At 40.6% G+C, this 20,049-nt stretch overlaps 1 protein-coding gene across 8 annotated transcripts in view; it reads left to right on the top strand.

The window, feature by feature from the left end:
• FSTL4 (follistatin like 4) overlaps positions 1-20,049 on the top strand; it is a 540,889-nt gene that overhangs the window by 97,972 nt on the left and 422,868 nt on the right. For all 8 annotated transcript variants that reach the window (XM_042850015.2, XM_065555940.1, XM_065555942.1 and 5 more), the window contains one exon: positions 7,050-7,083. In XM_042850015.2, coding sequence (XP_042705949.2) covers positions 7,050-7,083 — 34 coding nt within the window. The remainder of the gene's footprint in view (positions 1-7,049; positions 7,084-20,049) is intronic.

The raw sequence follows: 20,049 nt of genomic DNA, 5'->3' as shown, positions 1-20,049 counted from the left end.
ATGTCTTCATTTTATTTTGATCAACGTAATGGTTCTATTACTATTACAGTCACTAAACCTTTAAACTATGAAGAATTCAAACAACTTGTTAAAAGGCGGGGCTCCAGGGTAAAGTTAAAAGTGCTTTTCATTTTTGCACATACTATATGTACACAAACTGAATGGTACATTCCTATATCTGAGATCTCTCTACCTTGTGCCTCATCTCTCAAACAGCAATATTGGGAAAAGCACTGCGAGGCCTCTGGGAGTATAACAGTCTACGTATTTCAGAACTTCCCTGTATAAGCAGAATAAATGCTTAAAAAGTCTCTTATCCTATTCCTGGCTGCCATTTTAGACATCCCTCTAGATCACACAGGTTGTATCTGTTGAGAATTATATATTAATATTATAAGGAAATATCCAAACATAGCTGTTTTTTCTACTTTGGCCTGGAGTTAGATGAGCCTGGCCAACTCTTAGTCTGACTTACATTTCCCTTCACTCTAGTTAATAAGGATAATCTGTTTCTAACAGTGCACTTGAATTTTCCAACCAGTCCTTTAGCCTCATTGAGGATTATTATTTAAGGAACCTGGCCAAGATTCTACAACTCTATGGCATCTGTTCAGGTTGGAACCTATACTTCAAGGGGTGTCACTGCCAGAAGAGGAAGAAGGTGTCACTGAAGGAATTGTCACATACCAATGAATATATTGCACACAAACCTATAATCCTGTAGCCTTCGTTTGAACAAATTTCCCATAAGGTTCAGTGCAACATTTGCCTGGGGTGGGGGAATAAAAAGGATTTGGGATTAGAAGCTTTAATAGTTGCAAGTCCTTCGTATACTCAGTTGTTTTTGAAGTCTGTCTAACTTGAATGTTGGCTAATCAGGCTTGGCAGAATTTGTTTTTTGTTTTTTATAGTTTTGACAGATAATATCAATGTTTATTTTTAAGCACTTTTTTAGGTTTCTCTCTAAATTTTCACAGTTGTGAAATTATGGGAGGGTGAAACAATTATTTAATGACAGTATACAGTGAGATTTAAAAAGTTAAGCTTTATAAATGGTTAAAAACTCAAATTGTATACTTGGACGTGATATTAACAAAGTAAATACCTAGAAATCAACAAATCATACCTTTTTAAAAAATGTACTATTCATTCCCTAGTGCATTTGTAACAAGCCTAAATCAAGTCTAAATCACTGGATTTTCCTCTGTAAGATCTCAAGCAGTATTTTTCTTACATTGCCTGTCTGTAAATTTTGATGTTTATAGAGGGAAATATTTTTTTCATTGTTTTGTGTGCATAGAGTGAAATCTCTGTTTACCAACATTTACTGATAAAAATCTAATCCTTGGATGTATATGGACAATATTCCCCAAAGGAGGGATACATCATTATTTTGTTATTTCTATTATGGTATCCCTAAGAACCTTAATCAGGAATTAGGGCCCATTGTACTAGGCATTATACAAACAAATAACACAAGGACTTCCCCTACCACAGAGATCTTATTATCATATATTACCTAAGTACTAGAGAGAGGGGAAAAAATAGACACATAGGACAGAGGACAAGGTAACAACAGAGAGCTGTGTTTGCATTGGTAACTAGAGTGGTCTCAATAGTCTCAGATAGTCACAGCTTTAATCAAAGTTCCAAGGATTTAAACTAGAAGTTCTTCTTCGAGTGCTTGCATATGTCCATTCCACTGTAGGTGTGTGTGCACGCCTGTGCACTGGTGCTGGAGAGTTTTCCCTCATAATACGTATAGGGACAGCCCTGTCCACATCTGAGCTGCTCCTGCTCTGAAGCCACAGTAATAAAGGGTGGAGCTGCCCCACCTCCTTCAGTTCCTTATTACTGTGTGTGGTCAGAACGTTTGTGTTCCCTGTGAACAAACTTTTCACTATTTGGTTGCTTCCTAGTGATACTCATTTTTCATCATTTGACATTTGATATTTTTTCCTTTTTGTGTCTTTATTTCTTATTTCGTTTAAAAAATGTTATTAATTTTTTTTCTTTCCCCAGTCAGATGGGCCTCACCTAGGGGAGCATATGCCATGGTACCAGGGTTTCAAACCTTGCTTAGGTGCAGGAAGCCTGTGCCTATCAATGACCCTCATTTGTGCTGTCTCAAGAGCTTAGGTGAGGCCATATTAGAGACAGATGTTAAATTTTTCACAGCTTCCAGACCCATGGTGAAGAAGCTGAGGAAGGAGCACCTCTGCTACATCCTGATGGAGACTGCCCATGGACCAATGTTGGAACCCCCCTTTGGTCATCCAAGGGAAGCTCTTTGATGACTCCTTCCTGGAGTGCTTCCCAAGCTTGCCTGCAGATAGGAGCTGAAGAAGATCCCCCGTTATTGGGACTTCAGAACAATCCTGGCCTCGGAAACATAAGGGGTCAGCTCTTTGAAGTCTAGGGTGTAGGATTTGGACTCCGAGGTAGACTCTTGAGTCTCACGATACCAAAAGTCCAGAGCTTTCTTGCAGTCCCATTCTGTGTAGGTTTGAGAAGAGTACCGCCAGGGATTGGGATGTTTGGGCCAGACATGCCTGGGCCTCAGTATTATATCAGCCACTTCATTTTGCCCTATTGGATGCCCCTAGCATCCAGATAAACCACGCTGCTATCTTGTGCAACCAGATCCCCTGTGAGGGAGCCTTCTTCTGATGGTACCGAGATCCTGTACTGATCAGCCTATGGTGTGTCAAGTACAAGATTTGACCCTACCCTGATTCCACAGGACCACCCTTAGGAGCACTGTTTCCTTGCCTCCTCTTAATGCATCCTCATCAGCTGACGAGGCTCAGATACCAGAGGCATCCTCCCCGGTACTTGATTACTTTAAGATGTACCAAGAGCTTCTCTGGAGAATGAAAGCTGCTTTTGGCATTCAGATGGAGCTAGTGGAGGAGAATACCCAAAAGCTGATTGAGATTCTCCATCCTGCTGCGGCAGGAAAGGTCGCCCTGCCTAAAAATGATGCCATTATGCATCCCATCAAAGCATTGTGGCAAACCCCTTCCTCCATTCCAAATGAATGGAATGTTAATACCAGGATCCATCCCAGGGGTTTGCGCTGTTTTACTTACATCCTAGCTGAGTTCGCCTAGTTGTGGCTGCTGTGAAGGAGGGAAACTAAGCTAAGGCTACCCTAAAGAAAAAGATGCCACCATCTTTTTGGCAGAAAGATTTATTCTGCAGCAAACTTACAGCTCCATATTGCCAGTCATCATGCACTGTTGTCAAGATATGACTATTCTAACTGGGAGGCAGTCTCTCAATTTGGGAATAAACTGCCGGAAGGTTCCAAAAGAACAGATTTCAGTGCCTTGTTCCTGCCTCTTCTCTCAATCAGTTCGGCAGGCCTCCTTGGACACAACAGATTCTGCAGCCATGGCATAGGCAGTAATTATGCACTGTTCGTCCTGGTTGTAGTCCTCGGGGATTCCTTTGGAGGTGTGACACACAATTGAGAACCTATCCTTGTGCTCAGCTAAAACAGATGAGGCTTTGCACATGCAGAAGAACTCAAGTGGTTTAGAAATCTTTGGGTCTCTACGCTCTGGTTACCATGAGGATGAAATATCATCCTCAATACCTCCTCAACACAGTCATTTTAGCTTCAGTGTTCCACATAGAGATTTTTCCACTAGCGGATCTGTTGGTAACTCAAAGTGTCTCCATTTCTATTCCAGGGTAGGTCACAGCCATGGATCAATATCCAATGCTTTCCTGTTTCTGTGGGACAAAAACCTATTTGTATGGACATCCACCAGTGCTTCTGATCCTCAGTCATTCTCAAGCTGAAACAAGATCATGGCAGAATGATCCTCATAGTGACCGCCTGGCCAAGACAGCCATAGTATTCAGAGCTCTGGGCTCTGATCTTAGCTGATCTGTCAGCACCACACCCCAATTTATCTGTTTTACCTTAAACCACCACTTCTGTAAACCACACAGCATTTGTGAGCACTTTTAATGAAACAAAAGTAGGGTTGTATAATAAAGAATGAAGATTGAACTAGAAATAAGAGAGAAGTGATGGAGGAAAATTGTTACAACACAAAACAAAATAATAAAATGCAAATGTTAAGTGTACACTTATCAATAGTCTCCTTTCCTTTATAATAAAGTAATCCCCCCCCTCCCCAAGTTCAGTCTGTTGCAGAACTAACTGGTTTCACAAGGACCAAGATCCAAACATTCATGAGCTCCCCCCCGCCCCCCCCCCAGCTCCTTAAGAGGTTTCCTTTCTCTACACTCTGTTATACTGAAACAACCTTTTGCCTTTGTTCATAGCCAAGGCAATCTCCTGCCTGCTATTATGTTCCTTTTCACCTCCAAGTGGTTTTGATTATTTACAAGTTTCTTTGATGGTTTTCCATTGACAGTTCATGGTGTAGCAAAGCTAGACAATAGAACCTTGTATTACATCAGCAGCTGACTAGGGAGGGGTAATAACTCCTGTTGCTTGAATAGGCCATCTCCAACACACATTACCCTGGTGACTAATTTTTACTCCAAGTCCATAAAGCATATGTTCAACTTTAATATGTTATTCCTTATATATTATCTATCCAGGCTTCTTGCAATGATTGAGTCTTGACAAGTTATGTGCCTTCTGTAGATACCTTAATGTTACTCTTTATAGATAAATATTCTGCAAGACGAGTTTGTCAGGTCTGAAGTGAGAGTTGTTTCCAATGATCCTTTGCCAAGGAGCCTCTGTCACTTGGGGTATGTTTACACAGCAGCCAGACACCTGGCAAGAATTGTTCCTGGCTATACATATCCATAGATGTTAATGGTAACAATTGCTTTGCACAGAGTAGGCAGGACATATTGGTTGTGTCACCCATTTCCAAGTCAAGCTGGGTTTCACCGTGCCTGTTCTGTGAATGCAATGGTTTAATTCTCTACAGAGGATGGAGAAATTTGGGCCGACTAGAAGGGACCTTCTCTCACTAAGTTGATAAGCAAATATGGAACTAGAGCTGGCTGAAACTCAGGACTTGGGTTCAGTCTGAGTGGCTAGCTAATCTGGCACTGTGGTCCCTATGTCCCAGGGTCCCCAGACCTGGAGTAGCCTGCACAGCAAGGCTCCCTGCTGTTGATCTGTCAGGGAATTCTGTCCATGACTCAGCAAGTTTGTCAAACCTGACTGACTGTCACAAGAAATTTCTGGTTCAACAAATCAGCATTTTTCAAAAAAACTTGGTTTTGTCAGAAAATTTCCAACCACCTCAACTTGGAACTCTTAGGCCCTTAAGATAGATGAAGACAAGACACTATCATCTACAGTAGAAAGTTGTATGTACCTAATATGTGACTAATATAGTACCACTTCATTATATAATATAACTCGATCCAATACTACATTTTCCTGCTAACTAGTTTGAGGTAGTTAATAATGTTGTCTACTACATCTTAAGTCTTGATTTAACTTCGTAGGTACTGTCACCTATCATCACTCTGATACCCTGTTTTTCGGTTGTTTTTCCTCTCCGTTTCAACATCTTTTTGCTTTTAGAGTGCGCTGTCTTGGTATCTTACCATATAGCAGGAGTTCTCTGCCTGCATCTGGTTGTAGGTATATGTGAACATGGCATTAGCTATGTGGTGCTATATTTTACTTTGTTTTGTCTAAATGTAGATCACTGTACTTTAAAAATGAAAACAATAAAGTCCATATGAAAACAGAATAAGCATTATAAAAGCATGACTCTCTTGTTATATAGGGAGGCCAGAGGCTACTTCACTCTGAGGAAGAAAAGAAGTAAACTTTGCTTATTTCCACACTTAGATAAATAAACTTATGCAAACAGTGGTGCTAAGGGAATGAAATGAGGTTAAAGAGGCCACCATCTGTAAAAACAGAGGACTTTGAGCCTATGTCAGAGGATCAAGGAACTCAGATGTACAGTGCATCTATACAACCAAGAGCTCAGCAGCAGATGCAAGAGGGAGGAGAACTAGCTCTCAAAATCTGAGGGTGGATCATCAAAAAAGAATTTTACTGCCCAAGTAGGTGCAACAAAGCAAGGACTGGGATCTTAGCTTCCAAGTTGGTGGTAGTCAACATCTGATACTAATCTTTGCTGTCTCAAACACCAATATTGTTAGTCTAAGTGATAAATCACCATATTAGAACATGCAGAGACCTGCCTGGCTCACTGCAAGTTGGCTTTATTTGTGTTTTAAGGTTACAATCAATAAGCCTGATTCTGCAACCCTTACTCAGGCGGGCAGTGCCATTGTGGTCAGTGGGGCTATTAATAAAGTCATGTAAGTCCTACTCAGTGTAAATAAAGGATGTAGCTTGTGTTTCTCTCAGCATCTTCCCCAGTTCCTCAGTCTCAGATATTGGTTGTCAGAGGTGGTATTTTATTTGGAAATTTTCATGAAAATATGTTTGTGTGTAGTCATGAATTATTAGCTCAGCTTTAAATTAGATGGTCTGTTACACACCTACTTATGGTTGAGATTCAAGAGATGGCATATAGTCTGGTAGGTCTCTTGGTGACTGTTGTGTATACATCAAATTAAAATAAGAAAGCTAGCTTTACTAGAAATGGCGGTAATGAATGTTTTTGCAAGGATGCTGTCGACAGCACTGATCCTGTAAAGACTTAATCACATCCTTACTTATAAACATGAGTAATGCCATCAATTCATCTGGGCCTATTCACTTCCTCAAAACTAAGCACATAAGTCTGTACAGGATTGGTATCTGTTTTACAAGTAAAACCAAAATAGTTAATATAACAAAATCCCTTTGATCTGCAATCTTGTAACCCCAAAGGGAAAAAAATATTGATTTGAATTAAGGTTTTATGCTTTTTCACTATAATTGATCAAAAATGATGACTCTGATGGATAACCTACTGATCCATTAAGTACTTGAAGTTGTAGCTTTTTGGTTATTGCTTAGAGCCTCATAAGCACTTTACTCTGACAGGGTCTATGTTTTAGTGGGTCTGTGTTTATGCTACCTATGAATTATTCCTGTATACGTCAAAACAAAAAAATTCTCTTTTTCCTTGTAGGAATCCAGAAGCTTTGAAGGCACAAGAAGAAAAGGTAGGAAAAATATAGGGTTTCCCCCCCCCACACACAATTTGTTTGTCACTGTTGATTGATCTTGAGGTAACATGTTGAAACAAACGTGAACCTACAAACTTGAAAGAGGCTACCGTTGTGCAAATTTTCAAGAGCTTGCTTCATAACATTTATCTTTCAGATTTTATGAAAACTAGGGTTACCATAAGTCCGGTTTTTCCCGGACACGTCCGGCTTTTCGGCAATCAAACCCCCGTCTGGGGGGAATTGCCAAAAAGCCGAACATGTCCGGGAAAAATATCGGCCGGGCACTTCCTCTCCCGCGGCTGCTCTGCTCCTCCCCGGACTCAGACTTCGGCTCTGTTTAAGAGCCAAGCTGCCCGAGCCAGCGCTACCGGCTTCGGGCAGCCCCCGTGCCTCCGGACCTGCGCCGCCGGAGCAGAGCAGCTGGAGCCGGGGAGGAGAAGTGCCCGGCCGGCGGCTGGGGTCCGGAGGCACAGGGGCTGCCCAAAGCCGCTAGCGCTGGCTCGGGCAGCTTGGCTCTTAAACAGAGCCGAAGTCTGAGTCTGGGGAGGAGCAGAGCAGCTGGAGCCGGGGAGGAGAAGTGCCCGGCTGGGGGCGCAGGGTCCGGAGGCATAGGGGCTGCCCGAAGCCCGAGTGCTACAGGCTTCATGGTTTGCCGGGCAGCCTCCAGACTCTGCGCCCCCGGCTGGGCGCTTCCCCTCCCGGGCTCCAGCTGTGCTGGGGAAGCGCCAACCGGGGCCGCAGGGTCTGGAGGCTGCCCGGCAAACCGGTAGCACTCGGGCAGCCATTTTCGCGTGGCTGGGAGGGAGGAGGGGGAGTTAGGGCGGGGACTTTGGGGAAGGGGCGGGGAAAGGGTGGAGTTGGAGCGGGGCCGGGGTGGGAAAGGGGCGGGGCTAGGGCCCGTGGAGGGTCCTCTTTTTTTATTTTTTAAATATGGTAACGCTAATGAAAACCCACCTCCAGATGTTTTCATGGAAAAATAATTCAATGCAAAGTAGCATGACAGAGTCTTGGGGATGTGTGAGATGGGTTTTTTTTTTCTTTCCTCCTAATGTCACTTAAAAACACACTAGCTGACTAGGGGATTCAGGCTCACACATTGAAATCTGCTAGGGAGAAAAAAGAATTACTTGGCCCAAATCCACTGCAGTCGGTGCTCTGAGAATTTCCATTGCAGGAAGGAAATGTCAGTGTTTGAGATACTCCCACTAAGGCAGCCTTGAAAATAACAGAGGTGGGCATTGATCCCCAGCTTGTTGTGGACATCATCTTTATGAATAATTAGGACAAGTAAATATCCATCTTCCCATGAGCTGGCACAAAGGTACCACGTATATACAAGGTAGCTGTCTGTAATGCTTTTTATCTATTCAATTAAAGGTACTTTACATTCTATGAATAAATCCCATTATATTTTACTGAAATGAAATTGAAAATCCTGTTATCCTTGTTGCTCATGTAAGTTGCCATTTTAATGTATTTCTCAAAAAGATATTGCATATAGTGTTTTTTTTTTTTTTGGTTTTTTTTACCCAAATCGTCATGCTAGAATATTCCCCATGAGCCAACTAGTTGGAAGCAACACATAAAGGTACCTGATAGTTTAGTGGGGTTTTGGAACAGTAAAAGAGAAGGATGTTTTGCAAACATCGCCTAGGGAGGTGGCCCAATTGTATAAGAGGGAAAGAGAAAATTATAAGGTTGGGATGAGGAAGGTTAGAAGTAAAGATGGAACATGTGATGCTCTGACTTCCCTGTACTGCCACAAATACAATTTCTCTCTCTTTGGTTCAGGATTTGGGCAAAAGTGTGATACTAAATGGCACACAGGAGAGTATTAGGTCTGTGAGCAGGTTACTTATTGTAATTGCTAAAGTCCATCTATACAGGTGTTTTTAAAACCAGCATTTTACCTGAACTGGCAGTGAGAGGGGGACCCACAATGGATGCAGTGAGTGGCCAGTTTAAATAAATTCTTGTCAGCTGCCTCTCCAGACGTCAACAAGATGTCACAGACAATTACATGATTGCTTTGTGAATAAAGACCGTTAGGGCTTAAAAAGGAAAGGGTGAATGCCATCAGGAGGTACTGACTGATAATCACTAGATTTTTTTAACATGCATTCACAATTGCGGGGATACAGCCAGTGGCTATAGACTCCAGGAAAGAAGGAAGAGGGTAATACCAAATGGGTAATAACAGCTATAGCAATTAGAAAGTTTGTTCAAAGGTACATAAATGTTAAATAAAAGAGTCATGCCAGTGTACTGCTACTTGAGCTCAGATCCCACTTCCTAAAACTGTTTTTGAATTAGCAACTAATTGGCAGCTGTCTCTAGCAGCTCTTTTATTGTTATAGACAGATGGAGGAAAATCAGCTATCAAAGAACTCATTCTGTTTATCATTAATTTTGATTTTGTTTAGCAGATGTTTTCTGGATCTCTCAGTCACCTGCCTAATCTGTTTTGGTATAATGTGAAGTGGGTAACAGTCATTCATTAAACAGATTAATAAATTCCCTAATTTCATTCTGGTAGCTTCCTTTATTGCTCCAGACATACAGAATTCTGAGAAGCAGGCTGTAAACCATCCTGGGTTTTATTGTATCTTGGATAATAAAAGGTCAATTTAAAATGTATGTTGCCATCTGGGCAGATATTGAGCATTTGTTTTTCTTTGCAATAGGTTTGTATAAGAAGGAGTTCTGTAGGTTCCCAAGAAAGTAGGTCAAACTGAAACAGTAGAGAGGAGATGTTATGTATTTTTGTTATATGACCATTGTTAAAGGAAAAATCTGATTGGCTGAGGTGCATGTATCTGCCTTGACAGTAGCTGGCACTCAAGAGTTAACTTGCTAAAAAGTGTATCGCTCCTTTAAAAAAAAATCAAGATATCAAGTTATGTCAGATACCCATAAATTGTAGGTGGTTGAAATTACTTAGGTAGGAATTTTCAAAAGTGCACACCATGGGCCTAACTCTGCTTCTGCTGAAGTCAATGAGAGTTTTACCATTGATTTAAGTGAGACCAGAATTAGGCCAACACTGATTACTTTTGAAAATTTCAGACTTGACATTGAGATCTCTTAGGCAGATGGAGGTTTTACATAACTCTTTCAGACGGTTGAAGATGTTTATTCATATAACTCATATTACCTCACAACACATTGGGTATCAAGTATAACCACATTTCCAGTTCTGTTGCTATTTATCCATATTGATATAAAAACCTGCCAAAGAAGGTATGCTGTGGCCCAAACAAAGCTGTCTGTTCTCTTGACTGACAGTTTTGAGTCAATGCTGAATATGAGATCCCCTCAAGTAATGTGAGGTTATGTGATTTGAAATTAACCCCTTATAAAACCACATATTAATTACTGTGATTCTTTTTTAAATTCAGGCCAACAAGGTATAAGGTTCAACCATTTTCTGTTTTTTCTTTTTTCTTTTCTTTTTTTTTCTGGAGCAGTTTTACTACTGAAAATAGCCGAACCACAGTTTTATGCCCATAGTTTATTGAGGATGCAGATATTAGCTGCTAGATGTCTAACAATCTAATAATTCAGTTCTGTGCCTATGAAAATAAAGGCCATGAGCAAAACTTTCAAAATTGCCTATGGGCCAGACTTTTAAAGGTATTTAGGCATGGAGTGGTATTTTCAAAAGCATCTAGGCCCTAATTCCCACTGATTTCAAAGAGTGTTAGGTGCATTGGTGCTTTTGAAAAATCATACTTGCTGCCGGAATACCTTTAAAAATCTGGCCCTAAGTAATTTAGGACCCATTTTCAAAAGGGATTTAGGAGATGTAATCTCATTGAAAATCATTGAGATTTAGGCTCAAATCACTTAGAAAAGTGTGGGACAAAGGCCTGGTCCACACTAACCCCCCACTTCGAACTAAGATACGCAACTTCAGCTATGTGAATAACGTAGCTGAAGTCGAAGTACCTTAGTTCGAACTTACCGCGGGTCCAGACGTGCCAGGCAGGCTCCCCCGTCGATGCCGCATACTCCTCTTGCCGAGCAGGAGTACCGGCGTAGACGGCGAGCACTTCTGGGATCGATCCGGGATCGATTTATCGCGTCTAGACAAGACGCGATAAATCGATCCCAGTAGATTGATTGCTTACCACCGGACCCGGAGGTAAGTATAGACCTACCCTTAGGCTCCTAAGTTATTTAAGTGTTTTTGGGGGTCCCCCTTTGGAAATCTCCCCGAATATCAGTTAATATTATCTACAGTTCTCTTAAGTAAAATTGACATGGCCAATAACAATAAGTCTGATTCACCACTGCCTTGCATCTTGTGTGGTCATTTACACTGGGCAAAGTAGGTGTAAAATGCTCCTAAATAACTATGGTAGTGTTTTATGCCCACTTTACACAAGTGTAAATAGTTACATGAGGAGCATGGCAGTCTAGAATCAAGCCCAATAAGTATTTCCAGTCACAAGCATGTTTTGTTGCATCACATTCATTTTCTCCAAGCCAGTCTCAGTGCCATGAATAAGATCTGTCAATATGAATTGCCTAGAATGTCGGCCTGCGATACAAACAGTCTATGTAAAGTGATTCTCCAGTTCTGGGGTAATTCAGCCTATCTGTAATCAAAGTATGTTTGTAGAATTACAAACAGCACAGAAGTCAAGAATTGAATGTTACCAAGCATGGTAGATGATATATATCTGATCACAGAAAAATGAGAGAGGATTTTCTAAACTCTTTGGACATTTTTATTCAGTGCTTCCACATATGTTATTCAGTGTCTTCCTTTCCTAAAAATCCCTTAAGCTGTTCCTGAATAAAACCATTTGTCCTGTAATGCCGTTTGTAAAACAATGAGGAAAAATGGCATTAGAACAGGACATGAAGAGTGTTAAAAGAATATGGTTTCTGTGCAAGGCAGAAATATTTATTATACGTCTGTATTAAGAGATAGGATGATCCAATTTGAGATTTAGGTCTGTCGTATAATGACCATTTGCACTGACACAATGGCTTTTATCTGAGGATCTCAAAACTAGAGCTGCCTGGGGAAAAAAAATGTCCTGTGGAAAATTTCAACTTTTTGACAAAAAAATTAAAACTGAAAATTTTGGGCTGAAAACTGAATTTATGTTTGGAAAATTCCACCACGTTCTCCTGTTCCATTGAGCCTCTGTGATGGGAGTCAAATAGCATGATGCATCATGTGAGATGTAGTCCATCTGGGGAGCCAACCCCATAGAGGAAAATGGGGCATGGGAAGGTGAATGACAACTCTGGGGAGGCACCGTGGTTGCTCAGAAGGACATTGTTTATTTTGAACTGAAATGAAATTTTGATTTAGTTCCATAATGCAAAGCAAACTTTTTGACATTTCCAAATAGTTTTTGGTGGAATTTTTTCTTGGCTCTCTGGGGTTCCATTTCTTAACTAAAAAATTACATTTTCTGTGGAAAGCAGACAATTTTTGTGACTAAAAATGTATTCCATTTTGACGGTTGTTGAAAAACAGTTCTGATGGAAATATTTTGACCAGACTTACTGAAAACTTTTCTACAAACGTCAAAGGGTTAATTGTGCCCATCCTTCAGGGCTGCCCAGAGGATTCAGGGGGCCCGGGGCAAAACAATTTTGGTGGCCCTGTCCATAAAAAAAAGTTGCAATACTATAGAATACTATATTCTCGTGGGGGGCCCTGTGGGGCCCAGGGCCTGGGGCAAATTGCCCCACTTGCGCCCCCCTCTGGGCAGCCCTGCCATCCTTGCACAAGTGCATGAGAGTAGGTGGAGGAAAGTAGATACAAAAAAGCATTCCTTGTGTAGCTGTAGAAGTTCTAGTTAAACGGACAGTCTGTGAGTTCCCTGTATATGAGGACTTCTCCAGGCTGGCACCAAAGGGGAATTAAGACCCGGCTCCAACGCCCATTGAAGTCAATGGATGTATTTCCGTTGATTGTAGTGGGCACTGGATCAGGTCCTAATTGCTATGGAGGGGCAATTCCTTCCTGACCACAGCTGCTGATTGTTTTATACCCTAAAGTGTGGACATTTATTTCCATCTTAATTCTAGTTAATGTAATTGCAGATTAATTTTTATTCATGTGTCTAACCATTATTTGAATTTTACTACATTTTGAATAAAAATGATCTGTGAACTGAAAAAAAGGAAATTCTAGAAGTTGTTTAGATGCTGAATAAATATTTCCACATTCTCAATTTTAAACACATTAAGCTATTATTTTCTCTATTATATGAGTGCAACTCGCTTTGATTTCCATGGGAGTTGCACTCATGTAATAGAAATCAGAATATGGGGCACTGAACCAAATTTGGAGGGCTGGATTTCAGAAAAGGCACATGGGGTGAATTAGGGCATAATTTGACATATTGCCTTTTTTTGCTGAATGTCCCCTAGATTTCATTTTAAGGGAAAAGTTGGAACAGACTGACTAGTTTATGCCCTATTAGTCTTTTTTATGTAACCCTCTCTTCTCCTTTGTAGAATAAATAATCCTAATAATTTAAATTTCCTTTCATAAAGAAGCCCTTTGCCGCTTACCTTTAAAAAACTATCAATTGCTCTTCTCCAGACGTTTTCTATTTCTAGTCTACTTTGTATGATTGTATAACCAAAACTGTGTGCAATACTTGAAATGAGGATGCACTTTTGAGTCCCATAATTCTCATTTTCTGTATTGTTCTCTATCCCCTGCTTAATACATCCCAGCATCCTATTCAAAGTGAATTGCATAGACATCTTCACTGAGCCAGATGCAGTGTGATCAATGTCTGACCTAGGCCACACATCCATTCTGTTTTGCTGTCTGAGCAGCAGACTTCAAAGTGAAACTTACTAATGTCCTTAATAAGTTTAAATTGTTAGCTTCCTTGCAAGTTCCTTTGTGCTCACTACAGTCTGTAAAGGGAAACGTAATACATTTTTAAAATAAATTTGACTTTGAAATCTGCTGTACTGCGTAAAAGAGTGAAATATTGCCAGAGAACAACTGGGACAAGAGAACAAATGAGTAGGCAGAGAGGTGAGGTGAGGGAAAGCAACAGCTCAGGAAGAATACAAAGAGGAACTGTAGGCATTGCAAATGGGAGAAGGAATCCTGAGCTCAGAGAGAAAGAGAGCAAACTAAATGATGCAGCAGACTAAAAGGGTAACAGAGAAAGTTGGGTAGACAGTGGGGTAGAATCAGAAATGGGCTCACATAAGTAGACCGGAAAAGAGGCATTTCATCTGACCTGTGAAAATGTCTATTGACTGTTTCCAAGGAACCATTTCCAAATGAAGAGAAGGAGCATTTGACTTAAGGGTGGGCAGTTTTACCTTTAAATGTCAATGAGCTCTCACTATGTAATGAGCACGGATGAATAAATCACACCCACCAGTTCTAATGTATCTACTATTTTGGTAAAGGTCTATAGAGAGTTCCAGTAGGTTAGACCGGGCATGATTTAGCCATATTAAAGCCTGAAGATTTGTCCTGATCAACTTCCACTCAACCAGTTGATTTATTATTATACCCTTTAATGGTTTTCACAAGTACTTAGGGCCCAATCCTGAGATGCTGCATAACCACTGGAGGTTCTGAATGCCCTCCCCCTCCCACCCACTCCCCGGGACTTCATGGGAGTGGAGGCATTCAGCACCTTGAAGGATAAATGCCTTAATGTTGAAACTGTGTGATGATTATAAAATGTGTGTATGCCTAAGAGTATGGTTAATTATATTAAGCCTAAAGGGCCAGATCTTCAGCATATGTAAATTGTCAAAGCTCCATTGAAGCTAATGGAGCTCCACCAATTTACACACCAGCTCAGGATCTAGCCCAAAGAATTTAGTCATCCTCTTAATTTGTTTTAATGTTGCTTATATTCATCCATTCAACAAATTAGTGTCAAAAATGCTTTTTAAATCATCCACCCAAGAAATAATCAAACTGATTTCTTCCACTTTTTGTCCAAACAACTCTACTAAATGAGATGCATGTCAAGACTTATTCACAGACTAATAACAACAAACTACCATAAAAATCACAATTTTGACTACTGGATCTGCATTAAAAATGTTAAAACCCTGCTTAAAAGGGGTTCATTATGAACAGCTCCATGGTAGTTTGCAGTTTTGCATTATTTATATTGCATTGATTTTAAAATAAAAGTGTTTAACTGAGTTGTTCTCATCTTGTTCAGTAGTTGTACAGTGTTTATTTCAATGATTTCCCCACTGTGATAACATAATGAACCAGATCCTCAGCTGGTGTAAATGTGCATTGCTTCATTGAAGTCTGTGGAGCTGCCCCAGTTTGCACCAGCAGTGACTTGGCCCCAGAACTTCAATAACATTTAATTCCCTATCACTTGATAGCAATTCCTAATGCCCTAGATGCGCAATTGGCTCAAGAATTTAAAAACAATGTAAATAATTGCCATTCCTTCCTTCCCTGCACATTTCAAAGGGCCACAAAATATCCCCAGGGCCTGATCCAAGACCCATTACAAGCAATGGGAGTCATTCTATTGCCTTTAGTGGCCTTTGGATCAAGCGCTTAGTCTTGATGGCCAAAGGGCTGGAGGTTATCCCAAGAGCTGGATTTTTTGGATTGTTTCACTGTCTCGGGCCAGCTCTGGAAACCATATTCCATGGCAGCAAACGGCTTTTAAAAAACCTAAACGGTAGCCAAACTTCAAAACTTTTAAACAAAAATGCCTATCTTTTGCAAGGTCATAAGGAGGAGAAATTGCCATGTACATTGCTTATTTTACTAATTTTAACAATCATTCTCTCTTTGCTTGAAGCAAGAATTCTCATCACTATACATCTCCAGCTGTTTTATCATTTCATATGAATTTTTATCATCGCTGGATGTTTTCAGGGCATATATTGTCACAAAATTGCAATCTGATTGCCAGGAGAAGGGGAATTGGACGAGGTCACAATAATAAGCAAAAGTGAGGCTCACATTAAAAAAAAAATAGACCAGTGCTGTAAAATTATAATACTCAAAATGGTATTTCCACTTCCTCCTTCATGTGCAATACCCTTGCAAAGTATGATGCAATGGAGTAATTAGCTTTGAGGTGGTGGTGTGGGGGAATGGATGGAAATTAATGAAGGTAAAGACAACTCTTCTAGCAGCTGTCAAAGACAATCTTACACTCTTTCTGGAGTCAGGATCTTCCCAATGTGAAGAAATGGTGAAGTTAATTACTTTTGTACAAACCTGTCTGTAGTGAGAGTTAATTATCACTTGACATATTTCTTGGCTTAAAATTAAAACAGCCTGGGGGTTGGGGGGGAATAGAAGAAGAATCAATTCATTAGCCAGTGTCAGGTGCAGTATTAAACAGACAATACAGCTGATTTTAGGCAGATCATTCTTTAGTTGCTTCTGATATGTGCATAGACTTGGAATTCTGGACAAGGATGAGCCAGCCAGAAATGTACCAGAGTGGTCAGTTTCAGTGAATTCAAATAGTTTACGTGCCATTTTCTAATATAAGCAATGCTAACTCCAGTAGTACAGTAATGTTTGGCTCTCAAACTATTTTTCACACTCTGAAAATCGAAATCCTTTCGTAGTCTGCTCCAGCATTTCCAGTGGTTACAATAAAATAATTATGAAATATATCCAACTCCTTCAGAAAAGCTGGATTTATTGGTAGAAATACCAAGAGGTTGTTCCCTGAACTAAATTCACAAATAACTGATAATTTACCACGTTTGGAAAATGTCTGGTTGGGGTGGAGGGAATGGGTAACTTTCCATGGCTGTTAACCTTCATTATACAGTATTCAGATATGTAACTTTGCTAGTGTCATGAGTTAGATGAACCCCCTAGATGCTGTTCGAGGAGGTTTTGAAACCCAAGACACAAGGTAGCTGCTACAAGCAAACCAAGTATTAGAATGGGGCATGTAGCCAAGCCTAATTAGCAGTCGGTCCTTGACTCCCTAGAGGGCAGGGAATATGCACCAACAGTGCAAGAGAGCTGAGAGATTTTGACAGCGCTTAATTTGTAATGAAAGAGGTGCCGGGGCTCAAGCAATTTTTTTACATTCATAACTGATGCAGCAAGCCCAGAGGTGCTGGGACTATGAACTGCCAAGCCCTGGCACAAATTAAGCACTGGATTTTGGGGACAAATTAGAAGAGGCCAAATAAAAAATGTTCCTTGTCGTGTGATAAAGCTTCTTACAGTTTAATGTATAGATTTTCAGTTGCTGGAAATTACTTTCTCTTCGGTTTGGATGTGGCTGAAAGCAGCAGAATGTTTCCATTTGAATACAGAATGAACTGTACTGGCAGCTGAATAAAAACACCCCCATCATACAGGTTTCTTCCCTGGCACGATTAGCTGCTATACCAAGCTTCCTGTCACCCAGTGAAAATGAGAAACACAGATTGAACATGTAAACAAATGTGTTTCTTTTCTCTTCAGCTCCTTTCATTGTCTCTGGAGGAGAGTAGCCTTGTCTCCAAGAAGGATCTTGCTAAGTGAACATAATATTCAATAATAGCAGCTTCAGAAATCACACTTTTTCTCTGGTGAAAACCTACAGTTGAAAGGGATCCTAAAAATAAAAACGTTTCCAGCTACATGGGGACTGACATTCTTTTGGGCAGCCTAGTGAAATCCAGAGGCTGACTGGCAAAATGCAGGTGATGTTTTTAAAGATATATCCCTTTTAGGTCACCACATCCTAACCTGAACATGCTGGAGGTTAGTCTGATGTCTGAGCTGTTTGTGGTTTGTCAGCTTCACCTTCTAACAGTCAAACAAAGCTGCCTGGCATTTGCACTGCAGACATTCCCAGCATTTGCTATCCATAGATGCTGCAGTTGCTCCGCAATATCAGAAATGGAATCGCAGGCTCAGAAATCTGTTGGCTCCACTTGAAGTTGCAAGTCCAAAATGACAAATTGCAGTTCTGCTGCAGTATATGCATTGTTCTTTTAAACAAAGTGGTGCCGTAAAGAGCAAATTGGAAGCCTAATTCAAGAAGTCGGCAGATGTTGCAAGATTGCAGATTTAAGACTGCAGGGAGTTCCAGGAAGTGCTTGAGAGAGAACTTCCAAAGGCATGTGAAATAACTGATGGATTTATAGATGTGAAGAGTGAGAAGGTGTTAAAACATTCAGAGGCTCAGTATACAATTGAAGTTCTTGTGGCAAATATAAACAAGGAAGAAATGAAGTAACTGCTGGAAGGACTTTGGATTGATGGTACAAAGGAGAAAATGCAGACCCCGGAGGAAAATACATCCTACCTACCATTCTGGGTTGTTTTACAGACATCTTGGGGTGAAAGAGGGGAAATAAGCAACTTCTTTAAGGAACAAGAAGCCACAAAGAATCCAGGACGTCTGATTTTGAAGTGACTCCAAATCTCAGCCGCCCATTAAAATGTTTGAAAAGCAAATGTCCTTGACAATATTTCAAATGAATAGGGGGCAAATTGTTTTTTGATGAGATCCTAGGAGGAGGAGGAAGCCCAGTGAGGAAGGTCTTGAGAGTTGTCTGTACTGGGACCAGTCCTAGTCAACATATTCATAAGTGATCTGGAAAAAGGGGTATACAGTGAGGTGGCAAAATTTGCAGATGATACAAAACTACTCAAGATAGTTAAGTCCCAGGCAGACTGCAAAGAGTTACAAAAGGATCTCACAAAACTAGGTGATTGGGCAACAAAATGGCAGATGAAATTCAATGTTGATAAATGCAAAGTAATGCACATTGAAAAACATAATCCCAACTATACATATAAAATGATGGGGTCTAAATTAGCTGTTACCACTCAAGAAAAAGATCTCAGAGTCATTGTTGATAGTTCTCTGAAAACATCCACTCAATTTGCAGCGGCTGTCAAAAAATCGAACAGAATGTTGGGAATCATTATGAAAGGGATAGATAATCGACTGAAAATATCATATTGTCTCTATATAAATCCATGGTACGTTCACATCTTGAATACTGCATGCAGATGTGGTCGCCCCATCTCAAAAAAGACATATTGGAATTGTAAACGGTTCAGAAAAGGGCAACAAAAATGATTAGGGGTATGGAACAGCTTCCATATGAGGAGAGATTAATAAGACTGGGACTTTACAGCTTGGAAAAAAGATGACTAAGGGGGGATATGATAGAGGTCTATAAAATCATGACTGGTGTGGAGAAAGTAAATAAGGAATACAAAAACTAGGGGTTGCCAAATGAAATTAATAGGCAGCAGGTTTAAAACAAACAAATGGAAGTATTTCTTCACAGAACACACAGTCAACCTGTGGAACTCCTTCCCAGAGGATCTTGTGAAGGAGAAGACTATAACAGGATTCAAAAAAGAATTAGATAAATTCATGGCGGATAGGTCCATCAATGGCTATTAGCCAGGATGGGCAGGGATGGTGTCCCTAGCCTCTGTTTGCCAGAAGCTGGGAATGAGCGACAGGGAATGGATCACTTGATTACCTGTTCATTCCCTCTGAGGCATCTGGCATTGGCCACTGTTGAAAGACAGGATACTGGGCTAGATGGACCTTTGGTCCGACCCAGTATGACTGTTCTTATGTTGTCCTAGTGACAGCAGTTTTTGTGAGAATAGGGAACCGTTATAAGAGTGCATATTAACCCTTTAGGGGTTTGTACAGTACTGGGGTAGGACAGTGACCTGTAGAAAGTAGCCTGAGAATTCCAGCACCTGCTGGAGGTCAGTCGGGTGTATAAGTTGTCAGGATCAGATGGCTGGAGCTTCTCAAATAAAGAACATTAGCCCTCTACCTGTGTTGGTGTGCCTGCCTGGTTTTACTTCTCCAAGACACTACAGTATTAAAGAAACCCTAACACTCAGCAGTGGAGCAATTCATGTTGTTGTTTTAATTTATAAAATGAAACCCTTCAGGGCTCTGGGTTAAGAACAATTCACTATATAAAACATACACATTTGTCCACAATGTCAGCACAAAAATC

The sequence above is a fragment of the Chrysemys picta genome, chromosome 8, assembly GCF_011386835.1.
Source record: "Chrysemys picta bellii isolate R12L10 chromosome 8, ASM1138683v2, whole genome shotgun sequence".
Taxonomy (NCBI): domain Eukaryota; kingdom Metazoa; phylum Chordata; order Testudines; family Emydidae; genus Chrysemys; species Chrysemys picta.
The sequence above is the reverse complement of the archived record's forward strand: the minus strand, read 5'-3'. Positions and strand labels throughout refer to the sequence as shown.